Here is a 26,146-nt window from a genome sequence, read left to right as displayed (position 1 = left end):
TTTTGAGTAAGGTTAGTTTGTTCCAAAGTTAATCTTGGGGTGCTATTGGTTGACTTTCAACATTTATCACACATTATTCCGTTCGGCTGAGAGAAATCTCTGCAGCTGCATCCCGTACATCAAAATCCACTTGAATGTCACTCTTTCATAATCATCTTTTGTACTTTTCTATTGTTTTGCATTGTATTCCAACTTTAACATGGGCTTCTTCTGACGGGGGCACATTTATTACCGCTGGCACGCAGACAGTCCTTTTGTTATGCCTTGTTTTTATCAGTTAAAAAAAAAGTGAGACAGCGATATGGGATTGATAACAGAGGCGGTCTGCTTTGGTGGCAGATCCTGTCCTTCTAATTGAGACCTGATACGCGTATGTGTTTCCACATTTAGAAGAACAAGAATGGTACCAAAGGAAAATAATTTAGATAGTTTTTTTTTTTTGTGGTTTGCCATAAAATCTTTAAAAGAAGAAAATTATGAAATTACTACTATATTTACAAATGTCACAAACAGGAAAGTTTGTTGCATTTTAGTATTTCATATTTTATATATTTTCTGGTCTGCTATTATATCCAGATTTGTACGTTGTATTTAACAATGATTTTATTTATTTATATCTTGTATAATACTGACAGACACAGGGCAAGAAGCTGCACATTCCTCTCTCCTGTCCGATTAAACATCAGATATTATAAAGATACCACAGTACTTTTGTGATGCAAATGACTCACAAGTCAAATGAAGATGAAAGAAAACAGGAGCCTTTGTTTTGGTATAAAAAAAACAATTCCCTCTTGCGAAATCCTTCAGATAAACTGCTTCTCCTCTTTAGAAACGGCTCACATTTGAAGGACACAGAACAAACTGTCCATTGTTGGTCCACACTTTATACCCTTTCTGTACAAGCTTCATTATTGCTACCTCATAAACCGTCAGTTATTCAATAACCATCAAGTGTCAGGGGGGCAGTGATGGCAGAGGGGACTCGAGACGCTTCCCTTCTTCTGTGAACCAGAAAAACTCCCAAAATAGGAACAATTCAAACAGAAGAGTGGCAGTGCTTGAATGATATGATGGTTTAATTTACTACATTGTTGTACCCAAATTACCCTACTTAATTTCTCAGCCTCATTAGTTGTTTTTTGCTGCATTGTTTCTACTTATTCCAACGCAGGAGTCCAAATTGCTTCAATCATTCGTGGTTTGAGATTCACTATAAAGGGAGTTCTTTGTAGAAGACTAAACTGGAAAAGAGGATGCTTTGAGATGAATGCTCATATAACCATGGTACCATGCTGCATTGGCAATGTGCCTGATGTTAAGCAGGTATACGGTTTAACTTATTCACCGTCTCAGTTTAGCATGTTAGCATGCTAACAGTTGCTAAATAACATGAAACATAAAGAACAGCTGAGTCTGATGGGAATACCATTAGTTTTGCAGGTATTTGGTCATAAACAAAAGTATTGGACACGGTAATATTGTATGCTGATGTAGGTTCTACATGAAAAGTAAGATGACTAATCCTAAGCGGGCCATGAATGTTTGAACTGAGGTTTATTTCAAGTTGTTAAGATATTTTCAGTTTGAACCAAATCCAACATTATGGAATTGTGGAATTAATTGAGTCAAAATATGTGGGAGGAAATCATATTCAATAGAGAACTTTTCCAAGTTCTGTATGTGGCTTTCGTGTACAGATGACGTTAACTGTATTATACTTAACTTTGTGTCCAAATGGACAGGAAGGTAGAAACATAGAGCACACACAGATACACAACAGATACAATCAACTGTAAAAACTGTTGCTACAACCCTCGCCATTGTTCCCACTGGACTAATAAAATCAAAGTAGGTCTCATATGACATATCATTTTATTTCTTATGATTTAATAATACATTATATTTCACAGATGTTTATTCAGGTCTACATTGCATACAAAAATGTTGAATAAAGGATTTTCAAGTAATACATAAAGTTTATAGATAGCTGCCTTTGTCTATTTTGCTACATGAACGAGTAAATATATCCTCTCTTTACATAGAGAACTACTTTGCTGAGTTTGGACAGGCTGGGATGAAACACAGAAAATGCCCCTCAGGATGACTCTACAGAAGGAGAAAAAAAGAGACAAAGTGTTGGATTAATGGGGGAAGTGCTTTGAGGCAGTACGGCATAATGAAGAAATACAGTTTATTGATTGAGCTGTCCGGTGCTTTTCTCCCAAAATACCTGCAGGTTGTTGTGGCATACAGGACTATGAGTGGCTGTCAGGTGATTGTGCACACACTTTCCAAAGCGGTGCAGACAGGAGGAATCGGAGGGGGTGCAGGTCCGAGGGCACGATGGGGGTTTAAGCAGCAGGCAGCTTGAACAGGAGGTGTGTTGGCAGGAGCCCTGGCATGCTACCTCTTCCAGAGACACTGACCTGTAAAGAGCAGGAGGGTTAGATTTCTGTTAAAAATACAGCAAGAGAAGATGCTAAGTGTAAAACGTCTTTCTTTCTTTTATTATTTGTTTATAAGTCACCTGGCAGAGCAGATTCCAGAGGGGTTGGCCTGGCAGTATTCCCTGGTGCACTCTGGGTGACAGCTCTCTGGATCCAGCGAGTCGATCACTGCATAGAACAACACTTTCAACACAGGACAAGACACAGAAGTGGTGCTTGTAATTCACAAGGCATATTAGGTACTGTATATCAACTTTAATATTTACATTTTTCCCCCGAGCAGCAACACAACATCTCTATAATCTCGTACTACGTCTGATACCGTATCTATAACGGTGACAACTCTGTTCCCCATGAGAAGATAAGGGGTGTAATTATGGCTTAGCTTTCAGCGGAAACCTTTGAATCAAAGGAAGCCTTGACCACACTATCAGTCTTCACAGCTCATATACAAGATTTACCACATTGGCAGCGTTCCCCCGACAATGATACTAAATTATTCCGATTTTCAGAGGGAAATCTTGTACTTTTTACTTACTTGTGTTTATTTCATATAGCTACAGTTATTAGTTATTCACAAAACTAGTTTTTAAAATATAATGCATTGCGATCGCTTAAAATTTCCAACAGTATATACAATAGTCAGCTACAACAATTGAATGCGTCTTATATTTGAATGAATCTGTAACATTAGTACGACGATTTAATAAATGTCACGCTGACATTTAGCGTGACATTTAAGAGCAATTCTACTGCATGATGGGTACTTTTAATTTTGGAGTATTTATACAATGAGATATTGTTTGTTTATATAGACCTTTTCTGATTATTGTATATTAGTTAACGATTAAAAAGTCATTACACTACCTGCGTGGTCCTATTGAGGTTATAAACCATAATCTCACCTGCTTTGCAGAGGCCTTTGCGCTCTGCGTCTGGCTTGTCAGCTGGTGTGTCCTGGTAAACACACACCAGACCCTCATCACACTTGCCCAGATAGTCCCATGTTCCTCCACAGGTCTCCCCCTCTGCTCTGGCACAGACGGGGCAGCAGCCACACACACCTGTCGTGACACCTCCTCTACACTGGAGCTTCAGCGCCCGGCGGGAGGAGCAGTGTATCTGCTCGCAGGGCGGGCAGTGGAGCGCCTGAAGCTGCTGCGCCGCTCCAGACGGCGCTTCCTGTGACCCCAACACCCCCAACAAGGCACTCAGAAGGAAGAGCATCCACATCCTCTATCCACCTGACGTTATCCTGAGGGGAGAACACTCGACAGCACCTGTTTTATATAGTTGTCGGCCCCTGGGATAACGCAGCAGCAAGGCTTCATAGTTTATGATCCACAACCTCCACCCCCCCACCAGCAGCCAATAGATGAGGCCAGAGGGGGGGTTCACTCTCAAAACACAGTTAACTATCCCCAAGTCTTATCTTCACACTATCAACAGTGGGATTTTGTTTTGAAATAAGTCTTCCTTTTGAACACCTGTGAGATAAGTCTGATGAAGACTGGTCCCCTTTGTATTTGGAGTCACGTGACCTCTGGAAGGGGCAATTCAGTGCACACCTACAATCAGGTAATGACCTATTTCTTGAAAGAACAAAAGGATCAAGACATCAGCAGCTTATCTGAATAGGACATCTTGTAAGTTTCGTATCAATTTCAGACATGTTGTGTACATTGTGCCACTATTAAGTTACACTGGAGGTTTGAATATGTCTCTTTAGCTGACTTCCTTCTTACAGGGCAGCACAGCAAGCAGCTGTAGAGTCTATTTCAGGAATGAGAGGGTTGTAAGGTGGACACATAATTACTACCTTTTTTTAACATTAAAAAGGTACATTACATGCGTTTGTATTTCTACAGTAACTCAAGAAAAGATAGAAAACACTTGCTTTGCACTTAAAGAACAAGGCAAAGCATTATGTGACTAAATTAAAGCCATCATATTACAAAGTAACAACATTACACTATTAGACAAATATAAATGTATCTGGTTTATTACAGTCAATTATATCTGTGTATTGTGTCAACAGATGTAGATGTTTCTTACATTTTTGTTGTGGAGCTATCGGCTGAATCACATGGTCCTCACCAGCAGACCATGAGCTGATGAGGACAGTGTGATACAGTTAAAAGCACCAACACAAATGTGTAAGTGGCCCTTGAGTTAAGTGTTTGTTTCCAAGGTTCAGACTTGAATGTCAAACTCAATCATCTTGTCTGCTTGAATTACAGTATTATTACACTGGAATAACGTATAAATGAACACCTATTTTCATTATCAAATGTTATGCATTGGTAGGCTCTCAGTCGTATAAAAATGTATTTATTTTCAAGGAAACCATTGAGTAACACTGAATACAACAGGAGTGATCATTCAATAGTCAATAAAATGTGTGACTCCTACATCGTAAAGATCCCACATACGAGACGTCTTGAAAAACAAGATTTCAAAGCAAACATGTTGGCAATTTGCTGGTGCTACAACTTCATTCCGTTCCACCCCCGAACCACATAACAAATTGAGGTGGTTCACACCTGTATAGAAAAGTGACAAGATTTTACATCTACTTACAAAGGGCTGGATGTCAAAGTGCAAGATGCCTGAACCCCCCCCAATGGACTGCCAAATACAAATCTCCAAATTTAAAATTCAGCCATTATGGCTTTGTATTCAGTTGAGACCTAAGTCTAGCTTACATTACAGAACTTTAAAATATTGTTTCAGAAACATTCCCGCCCCAAAGATACTTCTTTTCTTTTTTTTTTTTAAACTGCACCGTAATACAGACAACTGCATGTAATGGAGTAAAGCATCACAGGAATAATGCAGGCATACAACAGAAAAACAGTTGTTTATCAACAACTTCAAACAAAACACACTAACATTTTGTTGGTTTATAAAAGCAACCGAATCAAAGAATACATACTAAAATTTGAAATGAAAATAAAATGCCGTAAAATGAAAAACCTATGTACATATATTTACAAGTAAATAGAGTGAATATTATACAGGTTTGACTGTCCGTTCAAGGTCAGGCTGAAGCCGCCGAGGTCCATAAGATCCAACACTGCATGACATTCAGTTCTGTTAATCCAAAAAGGTTTTCAAAAGACAAAATACCTTCTAGGAGGCCGCCTTCAAAGTCGCACTAGAAACAATTGAATGCAAAGTCTTTTTCAAATCTGGTGTGTGTGTGTGTGTGTGTGTGTGTGTGTGTGTGTGTGTGTGTGTGTGTGTGTGTGTGTGTGTGTGTGTGTGTGTGTGTGTGTGTGTGTGTGTGTGTGTGTGTGTATAAAAACATCCAGGGCTTTTTGACTCAATCCTAACTTTCAATGTTTTGCATAATTTAAAAAAAAAACACAATGGCAATGTTTGCAAAGAGAAATCCATTGAGTGTATTTTTCTGGGAGTCTTTTTCTTTTTCTTCTTCTTTCCAATGTTGATACCATCTTGAACTTAGAGACGAACACACGGTCAGTCTGGAGGAAGGAGGTTGTGCAAACGAAACTGCTCTCGGATGTGCGGTCTGACATCTTCATTCTGTGATGAAGAGAGAGACAACTGATTTTAAAAAAAACTACAAGAAAATGGATTTTCGGTTCAGTGTTGATGACTAAGGGGCCGATCACACCAGACGACACCGACACTCAAAAAAGCGTCGCTAGCAAAACCATTGTTTTCCTATGGTACGGCGCGCCTTTTAAATAGTAAAATATTTAAGTTAAATATATTAAAAGTTAAAATATTCTCAACTTTTAAGCGCAAGGCGCTCATCAATGTCAGTGTGGATCGCCCGGTTGCGCACGCAGGCCCGCTCCACAGGGCAAAACAGTCCGGTGCGTTTTTGAAGCAGCTGCATTTTTAAAAGTCGCATCTGGTGTGATCGGCCCCCTATGGCTTCTAGTTTTACAGCCATGAGGGCAAAGCAGGCAGTAAAGCTTCAGTTGTTCTCCAAAACAGACCGAACAAGGACGGCTGCGGATAACCAGAGACGCATAAAAGTTATTTTTACAGTTGATGTGCGGTCGATAGCTTAGCTACCATTTAAAGCGCAGTGCGTCACAAACAACTGGTGGCACGCGGACGTCACCATCCGATGACCAAATGTATATTTTACTCTTATATCTGTATAATATCATAGGCATTGTGTGTCTGTGCATCCAATCTTGAGACCCTCAGAGGTCAAATATTCACAAGCCACGACCAGCAGCATCGGACAGAAGTGGAGATACGTACCAGTTCCACAAGCTTCTCGAGGAAAGGAACGAGCTTCAGAAGCTCGTTGTCATTTCTATCCACAAACCAGCTCTCAATAGGAATTCCATTGGAAAGCTACAAAAGACAGAAAATCCATGATCTAGCATCACTTTAACACAGGAACATTATTAGACAGAGGTTTTTACTTTGAAACAATAGGTCACCGTTTGGTGTGAAGAGGTTTTACCTGATAGGCAAAGGCTTGGGGTGAGTTGTCGATTATTATGGTCTTGGAAAGATCCCGTCCGAGAATGTTTAGGTCTTTAATATAATTTCCTTGAACACACACACAGTGCTCACGAAACAGCCTATGTCTAAAAAAACGCAGAAAGAGAGACATTGGTGAGGTTGCGTGCAGTGAAGGAACTGGTTACATAAATTGGGAGTGGAGCGAAGAAAGGGGGCGATAATCCTCATTTATTCTAAAAAAAACAGCACAAATACATTTCACAGACAGTTTTAGGTTAAATTATGAGATTTGACACTTCTCATGGCAGAGAAAATTAAGCTTCTTCACCTATTTGTACAAAGTTGAAAAGCAGCATTAACCAGTTGTACGTGACAGCACGTCTGCTTTCTATAAGAAAAACCGGTTCTTCCTCTAATTTGTTCATCTGACACAAGGGAAGAGGAAACTGCACCCACCCAGACTATTGTACAGATCAGAAAGCATAGGTGTGTGTGGAGGATTAACAAAAACATAATACATATGTTGATGCTTTTTTAAAACTGTTGATAGATCGCTACGACAAGAAAACTTGATTAACTCGCAAACCAGCAAGAGAACTATGGAAACATCACAAAACACCAGTTGGACGCTGCATTTTTCCCTCGTTTATTTGTGAGACTGGCTAAAAGGTTGTACAAAAAGACAACAGCAAAGAGCTCGAGCCTTCTTTGTCCCACTGACACACGTGATATGTTCATCTTTGATTACCCCCCCACGGCCAAGTGTAAATACTTTTTAATCTTGCTTTATTGTATCTGCAAATGCTGTTAAATCAATATCCGGCACTATAAAAGCTGCTGAAGAGTCTTGCTTTGTCACTGACCTGACCAACTGTTTTTTCGGATCCAGGATGTTGAGCAACTTGTCAGCATACACTTTCTTTGAAGCCGTAAAGAGAATAATCTGAAATTGTAATAGACAGCAGCAATAAATGAATAATACATCAATTTAGAGCAGGTCAGATTAAATGGATACGGTGTTGAGTCTCTTGGAAATACAAGTTACATCTCACCTCATACATTTGAGACATGCGCTCAAGAAACTCCCGAAAAAAGGGCCTCAACCGAACATACACCTTCAGATTAAAAATGAAGACATTTAAAATCACAGCAGCAAGAAAATGGGAGACTTCTTGATTAGAGAATTACATGTAACAGCGTCTACCTGGTATATAACATCTTGAAAGAGCACAGGGAATGTCAGGGCTGCGTCTTCTAGCTCGTTCAGACTACAGTGGACCAGAGTTTCATCCTGACAACAGAAAAAAAAAGATCTGTAGGAAAAATCCTTTGAAGTCAGTTTTCAATGTGAGATGCAGCCCAAGAAATCGTTCACTGCTTACCAGATCCAAGACGAGAGAAAACTCTGGTGTGCTGCGTGTTTTCAAAGGTAACGCTGGTTTGCGTGTTAACTGCTCTTCTGTCAGTGGAGGCACGTGCTTGATGAAGAAGTACCTGAAAACAGAGAACACATGAAATGACCCTCATTTCACCAAAACAAAGAGGTGTCCAAACAAAGTATAGTGTCTGTCATCCTGGCTGAAATGTCAAGTAGTAATGCTACAGAGTTTGTCTTTTTACCACTTAATAAATGGAAAACGTCTGCTCCAATTTCAATACTACTGAAAGGATTCAAAGAAGTGATTCAATGTTTAAACTAGAGGGTCAACTGAACTGTTAAAAAAAATCTAAACACATGTCCTCTCAGAGGAGTCATACAAAGTCTTGTTTTTGTTGCCACCTAGTGGTTGAAATGTTAACATTGCACCAGCAATGTCACCTTGGAAGTGAGACTACATAAATAGAGTGTGTTGTCAAGTGCGGAGTTGAAACTTTACACCAAATCAGTCTAAACTTACGGTTCCCTATGTAGAATTCAACAGCTACTTTTTTTTTAAATAGCTATTGTTGTTATAAGTTCCTTCAAAATCAACTTACGGATCAAAAACTTCCCATTCCTCTTCATATGAGGTTTCTGGAGGAGCTGCAGGTAGAGCATGTGGGTAAACACTGTCTGGCATACAACCAGGAGCTGATGAAGACAGAGAGATGGAAAAGGAGTGCAAATATTATTTATAACCAATGAAGAGCATGGGAAATGCTTTGCATTAAAGTCTGCTTAACAACTGTTGAATAATAGATCATTCTTTTTGTTAAAAGCCCATCTCTAAACATATGGAGTAAACCACATGCAGACTGTTGAGTTTAGTTGTTCTGTTATTACAAATGTGTATTGGTAAGTGTTCTAACTTCTGAAACAGAACCTGGAAGTTTCAGTTTCTTTAATATAAAAATCAAGGAGTGTAACTAAAGTGTAACTAAAAGATAAAGAGGCAGTGAAACCTGACTTTGCATACGTATCAAAAGAGCTTTGTCATGTTTACAAATCTATGTGGCCAAAAGAAGATTAATTAGATTTTAACATTCATTATTGCAAACCCCACCCATCGATCATAAAAGCAGGTTAAAATAAATAATCAGAACTGTTTGCCGTTAGTATTTGTCTTCTGAAAGTGTATGATGATAATAATGTCAAGAACGTTTCCCAGATTAAAAAAAAAAAAGTGTCCGTACCCGTTAATGGTGGCAAGTCAGTTTCAGTGGCTATTTCTCCTTGTTCTATGGATGTATCCGAGGTAATCGGAAGCCTCTGCGGTAATATCGGGGCGGTGTGACACAGAGTGATGTCCTCTGTGGATGTGAGGGTGCTGCTTGGCATTTCTTCTGCCGGCTCGATGTCCAGCTGTTTGATGATTTCCTCCGCCTCCACCGCTTGGCCAGGAGAGTCTGTACCAGGAGTGGCTGAAGACGAATGACAAGAGCAGTCGATTCACATCTCACAAAAGGAATTTTACTATTTTTTTTTTATTTACGGAGTCTTTTGTTTTACCAGTTTTAGTTGCTGGTGAGAAGAAGTTGAAGACTGGAGAGAAGATTGTGCCGAGCAGGGTGGTGCGTGGAGGGCTGCTCACTACCTCAACGGGGGCCTCCAGTTTACCGTTCGGTTTCATGGGCTTACTGTTGCAGGTCATTGTGTCTAAAAAAAGAAAGAAAACATCTGTATAAATTCTATGTATAGATTTCTGTACACGTCTATTTTTTTTACTACTACTTTGGAAAATGCATTAGATTTGTCAACAGTTCTCTCTGGGTACCTTTTTCGGAACTTTTCCGGCAAACTCTGGAGACTGTTTTGTTGGAAAGGCCTCTCGTCTGTGGTGTTGAAGTAATTAGAGCGCTCTCAGGATTACAATCCATACGACTCCTCTTTGCGGGGATATCCTGCTCCACCTGACAAAAATATTTTAAAAATCTCCAATTTATAATAATGACAAATACAATTAGTAGTGTTCGCATATTTTATCATAAGAGCAATTACATCACGGTACCTGTGTGTCTTCATCCACAGCTAAATACATGTACTAAAATTAGAAATTACACAAAAGAACTACACAAAATAAAAACAAATTTTTCTTTGGTGCAAAAGAGAGGATTTTTTTGGAGGGTGTATAGAATGGGCAGGCGAACAAGACATGTATTTAATTTCCCTGCGCAGTTTATATTTATGTTATGCACCCTTTATGTTAAATGTGACAGCATTCAATTGAAACAGTGCTGAAAAAGTTACTAATTTCAACCTAGTAAGATTACCCTTAAAACTTTAAAGTAAGGTGACTCCGTTACTTATTCACTAGGCAGGCCCGCATATAATTAAGTAAATTATGTACATTTCTGAAATGGGCTCAAGATTAAACAAAGCAACTTTTTTTTTTTTTTTTAAATGGGAGAAAGTTTTGCTTATTAGACCAATGTCCATGATCGGCTCTATTTTATATATATATTTTTTTACAATTTTACATTTGCCATTAGTTGACCATTTATAATTTATAACAGCTGTAAGAATAAAAATAGAAGAAGTCCACAAAAATGCCAGTCGGAAACCATGTTGGCTGCGTTGCTCAGTGTCTCAAAACACTCCTAGCTATTATGTGTGAGTCACGGTCTTAAATTACCAGCACAAAATGCAGCTGAGGCGCTGCTTTCTCTGCATAAAATAAGAGTGTGTGCTCATACAGTTCATCAATATGTTACAGCAGTAAAAACAAAATTGTGGAAAGAGCAGCTGGGAATTCTGATGCAAGCCCACCTTGACAGCATTTCCACGGATGAATTTCTTTATCGTGGAGAAAAGGCCGGTTTCATTCTTCTGCATTTTGCCTCGACCTCTAACCGGGGACGGCGCCACTTCACAGTGTTTCCGTTTGGCCTGGGACGGGTGTGTTCGACGGCCAAAGTTCGGCTGCTGAGGAGCTTTACGCACTCTCAGCTTCATCGTGCTCCAACGTCACATAGAAAAATCTGACAAAGGGGGTAAAACAATAAATTAAGAAAACGAATAATGAAAACAACCGTAATCTAAGAAATATAAATGTGGACGTCAACGAAACCCTGCTTTTCACTGAACAAAAGAACTAAGTTGTTCAATGTTACAGGTTGCTCCACCACAAGCTGCTTCACAAGAAAACTGGCAAAAGTGATTACAATCAGGAATCATATCATTAAATAAGTAAACAATATTATGCATCTAAATACTGTCGTTGAAAGTTTTTGATACTTGGTGCCACGAACACATTTCTGTAGTACTGCGCTTCAATAGCCTGCCCTTTATGTTGCATCTTAAATTAATCAGCATTATAATGTTAACTGGTTTACAATACATTTTCAAAAGACATTTGATTTTTTTGGTATGATCTACGATCTAGTTTTGAGACATTTGAGTTAAAAAAGTAGAAAATGTATAGGCAGCTAAATAGATTTTTGGGGAATAACATAGAAGTGATATGACCCAGTGACTAAACCTCTTCATGTGGGTCCCAGTATAGTTATAACTTCTGTTATTGTTGAATCACAAATAAGTAACATGAATACAACCAATTGCAAAATTAATATTATTTTCTATAAATATATATTCGAGTAAATAAAATGAACTACACAATAGTCATCAACATAAGTGTACCATCGAGTCAAATTTAGTGAAACGGTTGTATCACCTTTTTGACTAATATGGGCCAGTCAGCAATGACGGTTCAGGCCAGAATGTGCGGATCAGATAATCAGATCCACTGATATTCCCTCGCTGGTAGTCCTGGTCGAGCCACTACAGTATAACAAAGTTTATCCACCGTCCGGTGGAGTGGGCGGCGTGACGTCAACGTCACGTGATAAATATGAACGGTCAACGGAAACGCGAGGCCTTTTAATACGTCCAAATTGAGCGGGTGTTCAACACAAAACGCTCAAAAGAACTCACGTTTGATAAATTAGGCCGCAACTTTATTTGCTACCTGTTGGTAAATTAGACCTGGTTGGGAAATAGAATCTCAGACTGACGTTACGTAACGTCGTAGTAACGCTAGCTGTAGAAACACCAACGACGTGAGCTGTCGTGAGCCCGCTTCTGGTATTTAGCATTAAAATATACCGCTGGTGTCCCAACTATGGGAGGGCAATACTGTGATTGAATGTGGCTATAAGATGGCATTGTCGGATAAACACGTCTGCCATCAGTCGTAAATCACTGTAACGTAAACCAGATGCGGCCGGTGGATTCTGTCGCTAGCTAACAGAAGCTACAGTTGGTTAGCTAGCAGGCTAACAACCCGCCGATGGCAGTGAAAGCAAGGCCGCGACATTATTCACTTCAGTTCCTGTGACACTTCTCACACGTAGCTTTGTTTAACACTGAAACTATCCGTCACTTCATCGGTAAAATAACATTATTAGACGCTCCGGCTACCGCGTCATTTCGTTAGCTTCCGTGATTATCTCCAGCCATTAGACTACGCCCCCTTCGCTAGCTAGCAGCAGTCCGGCTATCAGTGGGGGGGCGGGGGTGGGAGACAACATTTTTTTTTGTTTACATGTTGACGTTGTTTGTTACTTACTGATGATCTAGGAAGCGCCTCAAAACCAGCCCGCAGCGGCAGCTCTCGGCCGCGACCGTGGCGGCCACCGGTAGAGGTCGGGCCGCGGTTGTTGCCGCCAGCTGTGTCTGTCGCTCGGTAGCTAGTCACAGACCAAACATGTCTGCGGACGCCATTTCCCGCCTCATCACAAACACAACGTTGGTGATGCGCAGGGGAATGCGACACACACGCACGGGGAACCAACGTGGCGGAGAGCGGAGTCAACAGAAGAAAAGACCGCTCACGGCTGTGGTGGTGAGCGAGCGATGCGCATCTGGATCGAGACTCACTGCTGCACTGTATCCCTGCCGGTATTGTTGTGCGACTACAAGGAAGCTACACAAAATATTATGTAGACTGGTGCTCGTGCAGATATTTTAAAACGTATTATGTTGCATCGTTTGTTAATGCAGGAGCTGGCAGGAAGTCAATTTGGACCAAAGCAGAATGGGAAAGAAATGGTTTCTCGTCATGGTGTGTGTCACATTTAAGAAGAAACAGACTGATGTTTAGCAATTTTTAAACACGTTTTTGCAGCTATTGTTTAAACTTTTATGATACACTTTCTGCCAGCTTTACTCAGTTCAGTCAGATGCAGCTCAAAAAGCCCTTGTATGAGAGATACCAGCACAGTGACAATGGTGAACTATGTTGTTGAAAAATCTAAGAGGGAGCACAAACAAGAAAATACAGATGTTGGGCCAGGTGATCTGAATTTGGTCTTTTAATGGTAGATGGTCTTGGATCAAGTCCACGCTAAAACTGTGAACCAGCAATGAAGAGCCGTCTATAACACTGTGCATTCTGCTGCATTAGCAAGAAAACCTAATTCAAACAAATTCCTAAGTTTCAGGCCCTTGGGCATTGACTTTCCTGCCTGCCGAGAGATAACTGTCAATCAACACTATAATCTCTAAATCCTGAGAACCAAAAATATACGGATGACATTTGATGCCTGGAAGGAAAGATACATTTTTAATTTCAAAACCATGGCATTTTTCAGTAATGTAAAAAGCAAGGAATTGTGCAGTTAATGAGAAAAAACATGTAATTCACCGCTCTTGAACCCTTTCCGCTATAGCGGCATGAAAAAGTAAACATGGTCTGTATTTACGGCTAGTTGACTAGTGGACGCAACAGTTGTACGTTACAATTGTGTGCTAAGCGCTCCAAAAAAAGTCAACAACACTATACAGAAATCATAGCAAAACGTAGTCAAATATAACATTCAATATTTTAGTAAAACCTTTGGATGAAAAATAAAGTGCGACACGGTTGAAACTATACCTAGTTTACATATATTTATAAGCAATTTCAGATTTTAATTACTACCTTAATTACAGTGGGTTTAGAAGTGTAAACAGTAATTTTATGATTAAAGAGCAATTAATACAGTTAATTTAGCCCCGACTATTTAACCCCCAAGATGTCTTTAAACTCAGTTAAGCACTCGTAGAAAAAAATAATGCACAAAACTGTTTCCAGCATGGATGTTTAAGTGTAAGAAAAGCACTTTGTAGTTTGTATAGTAATGGTCAAGCATTGGTTGGTGATGATGGTTACTCAACAAATTGTTTATATTTGTATACTGCAATTCATGACTACTATCAACACAATGATTAATGCAAAAACAAAATATAGTTGTACCAGAACACATTTGAAGTTATATACACATATATACTACGTGACTATGTAAAAAAAAAAAAAAATGCACTACAGTAGATACTTCGGTGAAACCTACTGGCTTATAAAATACGCTGGTGCACAAAGAGTTGCAAATAAAAGAATGTTATACAAACTTTTGTTCTAGTCTCCTTTAAAAATCTCCCCGCTGGTTGATGACAGCAGCAAGCTTTTACTTTGAATGTGCCGCCAAAAGAACCAAATGAGTTGAGTGTTAATTCTTAAGTGTTTATTTTCTGCACTCTCATTCCAGGAAGTCACTAAGTTCAAAGTAATAACAATGAAACTCCTACTGCAGGTTGAACTAAACCTAAATAGGTAAATATTCACAATGACTTCACCAAACTTGTTGTCCCGGCCACAAATACTATCACCACACTTGAACGATGGATTTAATGTTTCACTTCTTTCGCTACAGAGATTAGAACATTTGATTGGCATTAAAGAAACCGCACTAGACTGGTTTAAAGCCTATTTATCAGATCTCAGCTCATACATATAAATGATGATTCCGCCATGCACACCAGAATCAGCCATGGAGTTACACAGATTAGAACATTTGATTGGCATTAAAGAAACCACACTAGACTGATTTAAAGCCTATTTGTCAGATCCCAGCTCGTACATATAAATGATGATTCCGCCATGCACACCAGAATCAGCCATGGAGTTGCACAAGGGTCTTTGGTGATTACTGATGGTGAGGTTTCACTTCATTCCAAGATGAAAGAGTTTCCTGTATGGTCCTGGTCCACCCCACAGGCCCCTGACGCAAGACAAATACAGAACATTAATAAAATGTGGTATGATTCATTACGACTATTAACATGCTGTTAATTTACTTCATACATACCGCAGAAGCCCATGCCAATAAAGGTGAGGCATCACATCAGCTTTCATATGGTACATAATTCTTCTTTCTTTCGCTTGGTTGATGGGAAATGTTTCCAGTGGTTGTCCATTGTAGTCAAACTCTGCAAGAATCACGGTGTTGTAGCTTGTAACCAAGGGACACGAGGTGTAGCCATCATACTGTAAACATGGAGGTTACGGATTAAATATTTGCACAATTTTCAAAAAGATGAATCATGATTGATGTTTATGAGCCACTTACTATTTTATCTGGCTTCTCATTTTTCAGTACTTTGCTGATGGTTCTGTTCAAGACGGCAGTCTGTGCAGCTGAGAATGAGAAAAGAAATGGTACACTTTTACAAAAAATGTGAAAGTTCTCTTTTTTTATGTGACCCAAATCCATCCTCCATACTAATTATGTACAGTGTGTACTACAAACTGTCACAGTACACCGTTTTAGCAGATAGTATAAAGAGGTTAGGTATGTTTATACCAACAGGATATAAAACATTATGTGCAATGTTTATATACATGCTAGCAGCCCCCAAGGGTCTGTAGTAGGGTCTCGAGGAAAATTGTTGGATTATTTAAATGCAATTGTTTTATCACCCACATGCATATTCACTATCGACTTGTCATGCAAGATGTCAGGGGGGCTGGAGCCCATCCCATCACCCACTGGGTAAGAGACAGGGAGGGCACGCACTGAACAGGTCACAGCCCACAGACACTCGCATCCAGGTACAATTTAGAGTTTCCAATTCACCCAACAGGCATGTTTATGGACCCTGAGGGAGACCGTATAAATGCCTGTACAGAAAGTTCACAGTAGATTTGAACCTGAGATTTTCTTACTGCGAGGAAACAGTGTGACCCCCCTAAACCGCCATGCTGCCCTGGCATCCTTTCACCTAATTAAACGTGTATCTTCTGTATTGAAGCCACAATGGTGTCAGACTTCCTGTAAAATTGGTGTACAACTTCCCTTTAATTGAAAGGCAAAGTAGATTTAGTCTACAGCATTTTTATATTTTAAATCAGGAAAAGTCTGTTATGGAAACATTTGGATGAAATAGCAGTTTGATTTTACAGGTGCTCACATTCAGCCACTAGATGTCTCACTCTCCTTCCCCCATTCCATTCACTGCCAATTCTGGCAAGGCGATGTGGGAGTCTGAATATTTACTTCATGCTTGCTATGTTGTGCATCCGGAGTTTGGCAGGATTGTTGCTTAAGGAACTGGTAGACTCTCCCCCACACGAACTGTCAACTTGGTCGCTGACGACACAGAAATACCACGTGATACTAATTATACTATAGGCTCACGGTCATTGTAAGAAGCAGCCACCAAATGAAAAAAATTCAATATTTTGAACCAGTCAACATTTTTTCAAATGATTAATTTACAATCATTATGATTTTTTTAAATTTTTTAGGAAAAGCAATACTTTTATTTAGCACCTTTCTAAACGTTCTGTGGTCTCATTTGTTTTAAATGATCCTTCCACATAAAAATGTTCAATGAAGAACGGCAGCAAGGGAAGACAATGCCCCCTTAAAGTATTAAATGCATTTATACAGTTAAAATGTTGACTTACTGGTGGCACTAGAAAAAAAGAAGAAAACTAATTCATTTAAAATTCATAAAGATTCATCTTGTGGGGATCATGAATATCTTTGCCATATGTCACAGTTATCACTCAATAACTATTGAGATATTTAGCACTTAAGTGTGAGGCAGTTGTTGCTCATTAGTGAATGGTGTGTTGTACCATTTTGAATACATGAAATACATACTTTTATACATTTGGAAAGAAATGTTAAAAGCATTAATGTGCTTCATCACAGAACAACATACCATTTAGTTTACCACTTAAATAATACATTCAAGTGTGTAGTACCTCCTAAAACAATTATTTACTGCTGTCAAGTACTAATTGATTTACAACTTCATATCATCATCAGTGATGCGAGGTTGCCAGAAACGTGCCATCATTTAACAGTCAACAAACAGGAGATGACAAACACAGAAAATTAAAATGAGCTCGGCACAGAGTTAAAAATGTTCTCCATGTGCGTTTCTGTCACGTGCAAAACGTTACTTTGGTAAATAAAATATGCAATCAGGGTTGGGTCAAATTACTTTGAAACGTACTCAGTTATTGAATACAAATTACATAGATTGTTTTATATCTATATATGTATATATATTTTTTTTTTTTATTGACGCAGCCACACACTTTGAGTTCCACAAATAAATGAATGTATTGTATTGAGATGTTTAAGAGAGAGGAGATATATAGATCTATATCTATATCTCATATTCAGCAAACAAACCCTTACAAATGGTATAAAATGTGTATTCAACAATATGTGGGATGCGGTTTCTGGATTATGATTGCATGATCCCGATGACTTAATCTGTTATTTCCAAAAACCTGTGTGCAATACACTGACTGAGGAAAGTACTCTCTTCAAAATGAATGTGAGTGCATGAACATTATGCAACAATAGCATTCCAGAGTTGCGTTAGTGCAATGTTGGAAATTACTTACCGACAGCTGCACCCGTTTTAGCGGTGGGCAAGTTGGTACAGTCGCCAATCCCAAACACATTTGGATATTTATTATGTTGGAGGTTGTCTTTGTTGATATCCAACCAGCCAGCTTGATCTGCCAGTGGACTGTCTTTAATCACTAAATTGGGTCCCATTGGTGGTGTGACATGAAGCATTTCATACTAACAAAGAAAAACAATAAAGTTTCAGTTATTCACAGGAGTCTCTTTTTCAGAGTGAAATAATGAACAGAGGTGGTTCCTAACATAAAAGGCACAACAGACAAAAGGATTTAAAGAGGAAGTAAATGACATAGCACATAGAGTAATAGCTTGTCCAGTGAACACAGCAGTCATTATTATATGTAAAAGCTACACAGGAACACATTTACCTCAACCACTTTAGTCTCGCCTGGTTTGTCAAGATTTTCGAACACGGCTTCTTGCTTATCTGCCCGCACTTCAATCAGGTTTTGCCGCAGGTTTATTTGTAGGTCACGTTGTTTCACAATTTCCCACAATGAGTCAGCATATTTCTTGATCCCAAAGAGCACAGGTAGCGATGTGTTGTATATGACTTTGGCTTTTGCCCTTTTTCCTGTCTAGGATAGAAACATAAAAACATCTTCCTTTACTTTGGAGAACCACACTTGAGTTTCAAAATGTACTAAATTATCATTACTTTAGGAAATGCAAGTACTTTTCTGAGATAGGCATCCGATAGGTACATAATCTTCTGTGGAGCTCCAGCGCATTTCACAGGAGTATTTGGGAAAGTGAACACAGCGTTGCCTTCTTTGAAGTCCTTCAGTGCTTTCCACGTTTTCTCCACAGTTTGGACCGAGTAGTTTGACCCAATCTTTGGATGATCAAATCCTTCGGGCAGTCCTTTGATCTACTTTCAAGAAGAGTGTAAGTTACCTGGAATGTCCTTTTTTTTAAGATGAGATCAAATAGACATTTATTGAACAAGAGGGAAATTATTGTCCCATAGATTGATAAAAAATTACAAAAGTAAAAATGTAAACATATATCAACAATAAAGTAATACGTGTCTAAGAGGTTATACTAACACCAGTACAAAAATAATAGCAAGTATAAGATAATAGTAATGCATGTGCATGATATTAAGAGTGACATCGGCAATGACATTGGAAAAAGTAATACAAAGTTGTGTTGCACATTATATATTCAAACTAGTACTGCGCAAGATATTAAAATGTAACATGATGTTGAAAAAGTAATATTGCACATGATATGGAATTACCTCACCTTCTCAAAATAGAGTTGTAAACCAAGAGCCACAATCAAATAATCATAGGAGATCTACAAGAGAGAAAGTACAAGGCAAGATGCACATAGATCATAATCATTTAAAAATAATCTACTTCATATACTGCCGCTCAATGTCGAGCCAGTAAATGACACACTATGCACACTGGCAGACAACAGTTTCCTAAAGCAAACATACTTCATTCCCATCGTCTGTGCGGACGCTATTTGTGTCCGGGTTTATTTCCTGAACTTTGGATTTCACCCACTTCACTCCAGAGGGCATAACACTCGCAGTAGAGCGACCTGATGAGGTTAGAGTTTTTGCACCAGCGCCAACCAGGGTCCAAATCGGCTGATAGTAGTGCATCTTCAGAAACAGAAAAGTTGTTAAGAAACCAGCTGTATGACATATTGGGCAAATACTCTTGTTTCTAAAAAAATGCAAACAAAAGCCATCACATTTCATAATCTGTGGTTTGAGTGGTCTTCTAGTGATACACAAAGAGAGGGAAGGCAATTCATAATCATAATTCACTGGATCCTTGCCTCACTGGGCTCCACAACAGCCACATTCTCAGCTCCCAGCATCCTCTTCATTCTTGCACTCATTGAAATGCCCCCACTTCCTCCTCCGATAACAAGCATTTTATAATGCTGTTTGGCAAAGGCACGGCTGCCCGTGTGGAAATGAGAGATGGCAATGCCCGTGGGGTGGCACTGCCTCAGACGACACAGTGCAGCCATTCTGTGTGAGAAATAACAACAGAAGTCATTTTGGTTGTCAATCAACTTGGTTATGCTGTCTAGAAGTTAATGTACAAATATGTCAACTAGTTTTGCCTTTTAGAGAAATGGATACTGTAAATAACCCAAGCGAGCTTGAGTGGGAATTAGATTTCAGACGTGTCTAAAATAAAGATCATGAAGTCGATAGCAGCCTCACCACCCTCAGCTAATGTAAAAGGGACCATTCCAGATAATTCACCTGACAAAACACACATACACCAGAATATCTTCTTTTAGGTAACTTTACCTGACATGTTGTCGAGTAAAAGTTTGCTTAATAAGGGCAAAGCTGCCCGTTGCTGCTGCGTCACAGAGCCTCAGCACCGAAAGAGACATTACTTGTATGACATTTACCTTGACCAGCACTGCTGCTCTCCGCCTGTTTGACCGGTAATTTAAAACACAATCCGGGAGGTCCGACCTTCCTCGACTCTGCAAAAACGGCAGCAGGATTTTGGCAAGCTGTGTGAAGAGACTCGACCTCTACGCCACCCTCAGAGGGACAGCCGAAATAATAAGGCTCGTTCGTTAGAGCAGGCGGCCGCTGCAGGAGGCGTTGACAATAAACTGCAATCAAGTCAGACAGTTTTCAGCTGCCTTCAAAGTAGACACAGGAAGTCACAGAAACATTGACTTCCTGTTAGTTCCGAACTTTTGTCTACTTGTAGTTTACAGATCACGTTTGGATTCATTAATGTGTTTGTACATATCTATTTATGTAGAAATGTATGTGTAGCTGCATTCTTTGTTCTTTTTATGTCTGCCTGTGAAATACATTACTACGGAAGCGCATTGCATTCACTGGATAAAAAAAAAAATAGATCCCTTTTCTCGTAATTACGACATCCTGATCTCGTAATTACGAGAAAAGATAAAGAAAAAGGAAACGTCTGTAAATCCTCTCTCAGTGGCAATGATGGCGCTATCGCAGTTAATCTGCTATTATTAGGCTCGTTCGTTAGAGCTGCGCCTCGCCTGGAATCCAGACGAGAGCAGGCGGCCGCAGCAGTGTTAAGTATTACAAGTACACATAAAATAAGTAAATCGATTCTGCGCAGAACTGGCTCATCTCGAACGAGCCTATTACCTTCTCGGTTTGAGACACTGGGAAATACTGATGTTTCTAAAAAAAATGAGGATGGTATTAAATTGAGTATGTCAACACTGCGCAGGCATCTCAAGGCGTTAGGATTGTTCAGGCGGAAAGCCCAGTCTGGATTTCGCTCTGTTTCTGCAGAAGCAGTTGAACCAACACGGGATGCTTCATGGATACAAATTCATGCATTTGAAATGCATCCAATCTGGTTTGGTAGTGACTGTAACGGACCTCTGGGAGTTTAAAGTATTGTAATAGTTCGTTCCTTTTTTTTTGTCCTTTATTTTAGTCCGTTTTGTTACTGCAGTGGGTGCATTTCCGGTTGCGCTCTTATTTTGAAGGTACAAAAACGGAAGTTATTAGTAAGAAACGGGCAGAAAGGAAAAGTTGCCATTACAACGGAAAACAGTGATAAAAAGGTTACTGATGTATTAGTTTAGCACCTGGCTGATATGGGCACAAGGTTTGCACCTGTTCAAGTTCATTTTTTGAGAAAATATTGTTTTAGATTGTTACGTTTTTTGTCTGTGTCAGAGCTTAAGCTAACCAACTGCTATTTCCGTTTTTCTTCATAGTTCTTACGTGACTTCAATAAACCTTTATGAACCATCACTTAAAGACTCCAGACTATAATTCTGCCGGGGATGCTACAGTGACTCAAAGAACTGTGCGGCACCTGTTAAAAATCATAGATCCCCAAGGAGTAGCTATGGCAGGGGTCGGCAACCTGCGGCTCCGGAGCCGCATGCGGCTCTTTAGCCGTCTGTTGCGGCTCCCTGAGGCTTTGACAAAAAAAAAGAAAGACAACTCTTTTTTTTGCCCAGTGGAAAAACTTTTAAAGGGAAGTCCTCTTATCTTGGAGTTTTAGGTGATATTGGGTCACTGAAAATAAAAATAAATGTTTAAATATTTCTTTCACTAAAATGTGCGTCACGTCACTGTCAAGCCTCCGCCCTGCAGCTGCTACTCCTGATTTAGAGTCCCGCCCTCGCGCGCAGATGAGTGCAGAAGAGCGATTACTCAACTGCTGCAGCAAACTGAGTAAAGTAGATATACTGTCAGGAAGTGGATCACGTCTCCAAACTCCACTCCTGCTGCTGGTTCTGTGTCAGCTCATGAGACACTGAGGCGTCCGCTAGTAAAAACGGATCCGTCCTCCGTTTGCGGTGCTCTACTGAGGAGGACGCTCAGTAGCTGCTATGGCAACAGAACCATCTAAGAAGACGCCTGTACACATACATGCATACAGACGCCTGTACACATACATGCCATACAGTGGCCAGTATGGCACCTTTCGTAATCAGGTCAGGATGTCGTAATTACGAGATCAAAGATGTCGTAATTACGAGAAAAGATCTCGTAATTACGAGATCAGGATGTCGTAATTACAAGAAAAGGGGTCTATTTTTTTTTTTATCCAGTGAATGCAATGCGCTTCCGTACATTACTACTCATTTTGATATGTATTATATAAATACGATTTTGCATTATCAACCACACAAGATATGTTTTAAGATCAAACATGAGACAAATAGTCAACAATCCAGCGTTAAGTATTACAACTACACATAAAATAAGGATTTTCTCCAACACGTGGTGTTTGCTGTCAGATCTAAGAGCCAATCAGCTCTCTGATGTGGCGACAGCCAGGCGTTTCCCATCATGCACTGGGCCACGCAGTCCGTGGAGAGCTACTGCGGCGGCTGGCTCTGAAATCAACGGCCGGCTTGATCTCGTGAGAGTATCGTTGATCACGTATGCATGACGTCAGAGCAAGTTGGCAGCAAGTCGGACACAAATCTAACCGGCATGCATTGCGCGCCGATCGCCACCGATCGATTCTGCGCAGAACTGGCTCATCTCGAACGAGCTGTCTTCGAGAGTCCAGACTCTCAAAGACAGGAGAACGCAGGACGGTCTTTCTGCAATTGGAACAGCAGCGGACTTGATGACGTCACCACCTCAGCTGTTGTTGTCAAGAGTTCACTCTGATTCTTCAATGTAAAGTATTTTTACAGTCAAACAAAATATGACAACCCTGCTTTTTTGTACTGGTTTCACAGACATACACATATCATTGTATATATATATTGTGTGTATATATATATATATATATATATTATTGTGTTTATAAATATATATTTTATATAAATACTTATATAGATACACATATAAGTGTAGATATAATATGTTTATAAATGTGTGTGACTTTTGAATTGGAACAGTACTTGGGCCGCGACTGATGACGTTTCACGAGTCCAGGAGAACACAAGTACAGAGAAGAACGCATATTGAGAAGCAGCCACTGTGATGCAGAGTAATGGGCGAATTGTGCAATAAAGACTAGACAGTCATGGCCTTTGGAACTATTTAATTGGCTTGTCCTGAGAACATCCGGTGGTTGTAAATGCCTGCAGGCTCAGCCTGCCTTGCACCCTTTGTGTATTAAACAGTAAAGAAATTGTTCTTTTTTTTTTAGCAGATAATGCATGAGTTATATTCTAAATTGGTGCTGAAAGTAGAGGCGTTACAGTAAGGAGGCCCACTCTTCAACCCCCTTAATAAAAGATTACAGTTAGCCATAGTTACACATTTAGAAATGTATCTTAGTATGCATAGCTTGTACTTTTTTAACAATCATTTTGTTATTTTGAAAGGTGGATGCTGTGGTCGAAAATAGTTGCCCAATGGCAATTTAGTTTACAGCTTTACAGCAAGTATTGCCTGCTATAAATATAAGTGGAGTCTCTTTATTTTTGCCTGTTTTATTGTGGGAGCACACTGATATGGTGTGGCTAAAGGACACATTAACTGAACTACTCTGTCTCCCTAAGATGAAAATAGATCAATTTATATGTGACAGGGCTTTAGGGGAAGGAGGAATGAAAGGGAACCAACAACGCCACCTGGGGACTTGCACCCCAAGAAATCTAAGTTTAACAACCCTAAGATATAGTTTGTTTAAGGACACACATATGCATTACTGATATCGGGCCAGAGACATGTTCTATAAAATTAACCAGAAGTTAATTAAAGGAATACAAGAAAATAATCAACAACACTAAAAGCCTAACCATGCAAAACAAAACAGGCAAAACAGGCATGGCAAAACAGACAAAACCACAAAACAGGTGTGGCAAAACAGGCGTAGCAAAACAGTAGCAGGTGAACCGCGAGCCATCACAGGCCCAGGACAGGGACCAAAAGGGGACGGCCATGCCAACAGGTGCCTTTTATATCGGCGCTGATTGGGGGCGGAGCCAGCCTGAGGGCTGCGTTCAAAACCCTTCTCTGGGGAGCATTCCCACTACACATACAATGATATAAATAAAAAGAAAGAACAAAGAAAATCCTATTCGACCACTCATTTGTATGATTGTAATTCCCAAACACACGGATAACTGTTAGATGTCCATTTAATAGCATTCAAGGGTTTTAACCGTAGATGACTTCTGACTATATTGTTGTACTACACTAATCTTTGTCCTTGTACCCCATCTTAAATATATGGAATTCACCAAGTGGTTGAGGGGAGAAGTTATCATCTTTATAGTTTTCATTCTTTGAATATGTGTCATTCAAAATGGAAATTAAACGTACAGGTCCCCAAAATACTCACATTTCCTTTAGGATTTTAACGAGATGCTTTCAATTACCACCGAATTTGACTATTTAGTCATTACAGGTGAATTCAATGTAGATCATTTTCGTGACAAAAATGTCATTGATCCCTCAGAATTGGAGAGAGAGAGAGAGAGAGAGAGAGAGAGAGAGAGAGAGAGATATGCTTATTGCAACCAGCACACACGTGCGCACGCGCACACACGCACACCGCATGTCCGTTTCCAGCCTCAGCTCTATGTCGTCGCTCTCGTTGTGTGATCATCAGTTGGCTGATTTCTCTCGGAATCTCGTCATTGCTTATTGTTGCCTGATCACAGCCATTTTCACAGCCTGTACCTTCTGCTGTCTTCTTGTTCTTCTTCTCTCCAGGCTTTGTTGTCTCGAGTACATCCATGTTTGTTATTTATTTATTCGAAAGGAGGATAACGGCGTTTAAAGCGAACAATTCTGCAGAATGTGGCGCTTTAATAAATAAATGACAGGATACATGGAGACAAAACAAGACTTTGCCTGTGACAAACTTATGCTAGGTAAGAAACCACCTTTCATTCTTTACAAACGTGTACTGTATTTATTTTGAAAATGAAGTATACATTACTAGGTTAGACTCCCAGGAAGCTTTGTGTTGACCACCTGGGATCGTTTGCCAAGGAGACAGTTCACTGGGGAGTCACCTGCTGCTGCTTACACCAATACTTTAATTAAAGTTGCCTCACTGAATTGAAAAGAAACAAGACACCAAGTAGATTGTTTTGTTGCCTTAGATCACCAAAGTATAGCTTATTACACACACGCACACACACACACACACACACGCACACACACACACACACACACACACACACACACACACACACACACACACACACACACACACACACACACACTTTTACTTAATCATCCACATTCACTCCCTGCAATATACTTTCTGTCACTCTGCTCTTTTTCATGTTGATGGTTATTAGGGGTTTCTTCCAGTGGTGGAAGAAGTATTCAGATTCTTTATGTAAAAATACTCCGTTATAACTTGTAATGCATTCGGATAAATACCACTATAATAAAGCATCAGATTTCATTGACTCAATTCAGGATGTTTTGCATGTATATTTTCCAAGTAAAGTTGTACACTGTAAAAACACTGATGCAGAAGTACTGAGATCCTATAGAAATACCAGTGTAAAAATACTTTGTTACGTGAAAGTCCGGCATTAATGTGCTGCATATTCATTTTATTATTTAGCTTCATCTCTTGCAAGAAAAATGCTCTATAAATAAAGTTATTTTCATTACTAGTTTATTTCCACCTCTGATTGCGTCACATCACATTTAGGGAAGCTCTCGGGAGGTCCCTAGAGAAGAT

The 26,146-nt window shown here is 39.6% G+C and overlaps 2 protein-coding genes across 2 annotated transcripts; both read right to left on the bottom strand.

Moving 5' to 3' along the window:
• Positions 1–5,838: 5,838 nt before the first annotated feature.
• ctdspl2a (CTD (carboxy-terminal domain, RNA polymerase II, polypeptide A) small phosphatase like 2a) lies at positions 5,839–11,277 on the bottom strand (the record flags this gene model as incomplete). Its single annotated transcript, XM_079224230.1, has 12 exons — positions 5,839–5,999; positions 6,696–6,791; positions 6,904–7,030; positions 7,769–7,848; positions 7,958–8,020; positions 8,110–8,196; positions 8,288–8,399; positions 8,883–8,976; positions 9,519–9,746; positions 9,835–9,981; positions 10,100–10,235; positions 11,092–11,277. 12 exons carry the CDS (start codon positions 11,275–11,277, stop codon positions 5,934–5,936), a joined length of 1,422 nt encoding a protein of 473 aa, XP_079080356.1. The 3' UTR covers positions 5,839–5,933.
• A 2,411-nt stretch (positions 11,278–13,688) lies between these two features.
• sqor (sulfide quinone oxidoreductase) lies at positions 13,689–20,531 on the bottom strand. Its single transcript, XM_079223877.1, has 10 exons — positions 20,421–20,531; positions 19,827–20,025; positions 19,477–19,647; positions 19,278–19,331; positions 18,706–18,900; positions 18,398–18,607; positions 18,005–18,188; positions 15,708–15,775; positions 15,447–15,625; positions 13,689–15,359 (listed from the first exon to the last, which is right to left on the bottom strand). The coding sequence occupies exons 2-10, from the start codon at positions 20,022–20,024 to the stop codon at positions 15,302–15,304; spliced, it is 1,317 nt and encodes a 438-aa protein (XP_079080003.1). The 5' UTR covers position 20,025; positions 20,421–20,531; the 3' UTR covers positions 13,689–15,301.
• Positions 20,532–26,146: the final 5,615 nt, after the last annotated feature.

Source organism: Taurulus bubalis (genome assembly GCF_910589615.1).
Source record: "Taurulus bubalis genome assembly, chromosome: 9".
Lineage (NCBI taxonomy): Eukaryota > Metazoa > Chordata > Actinopteri > Perciformes > Cottidae > Taurulus > Taurulus bubalis.
This window is presented reverse-complemented; position numbering and strand designations above follow the sequence as displayed.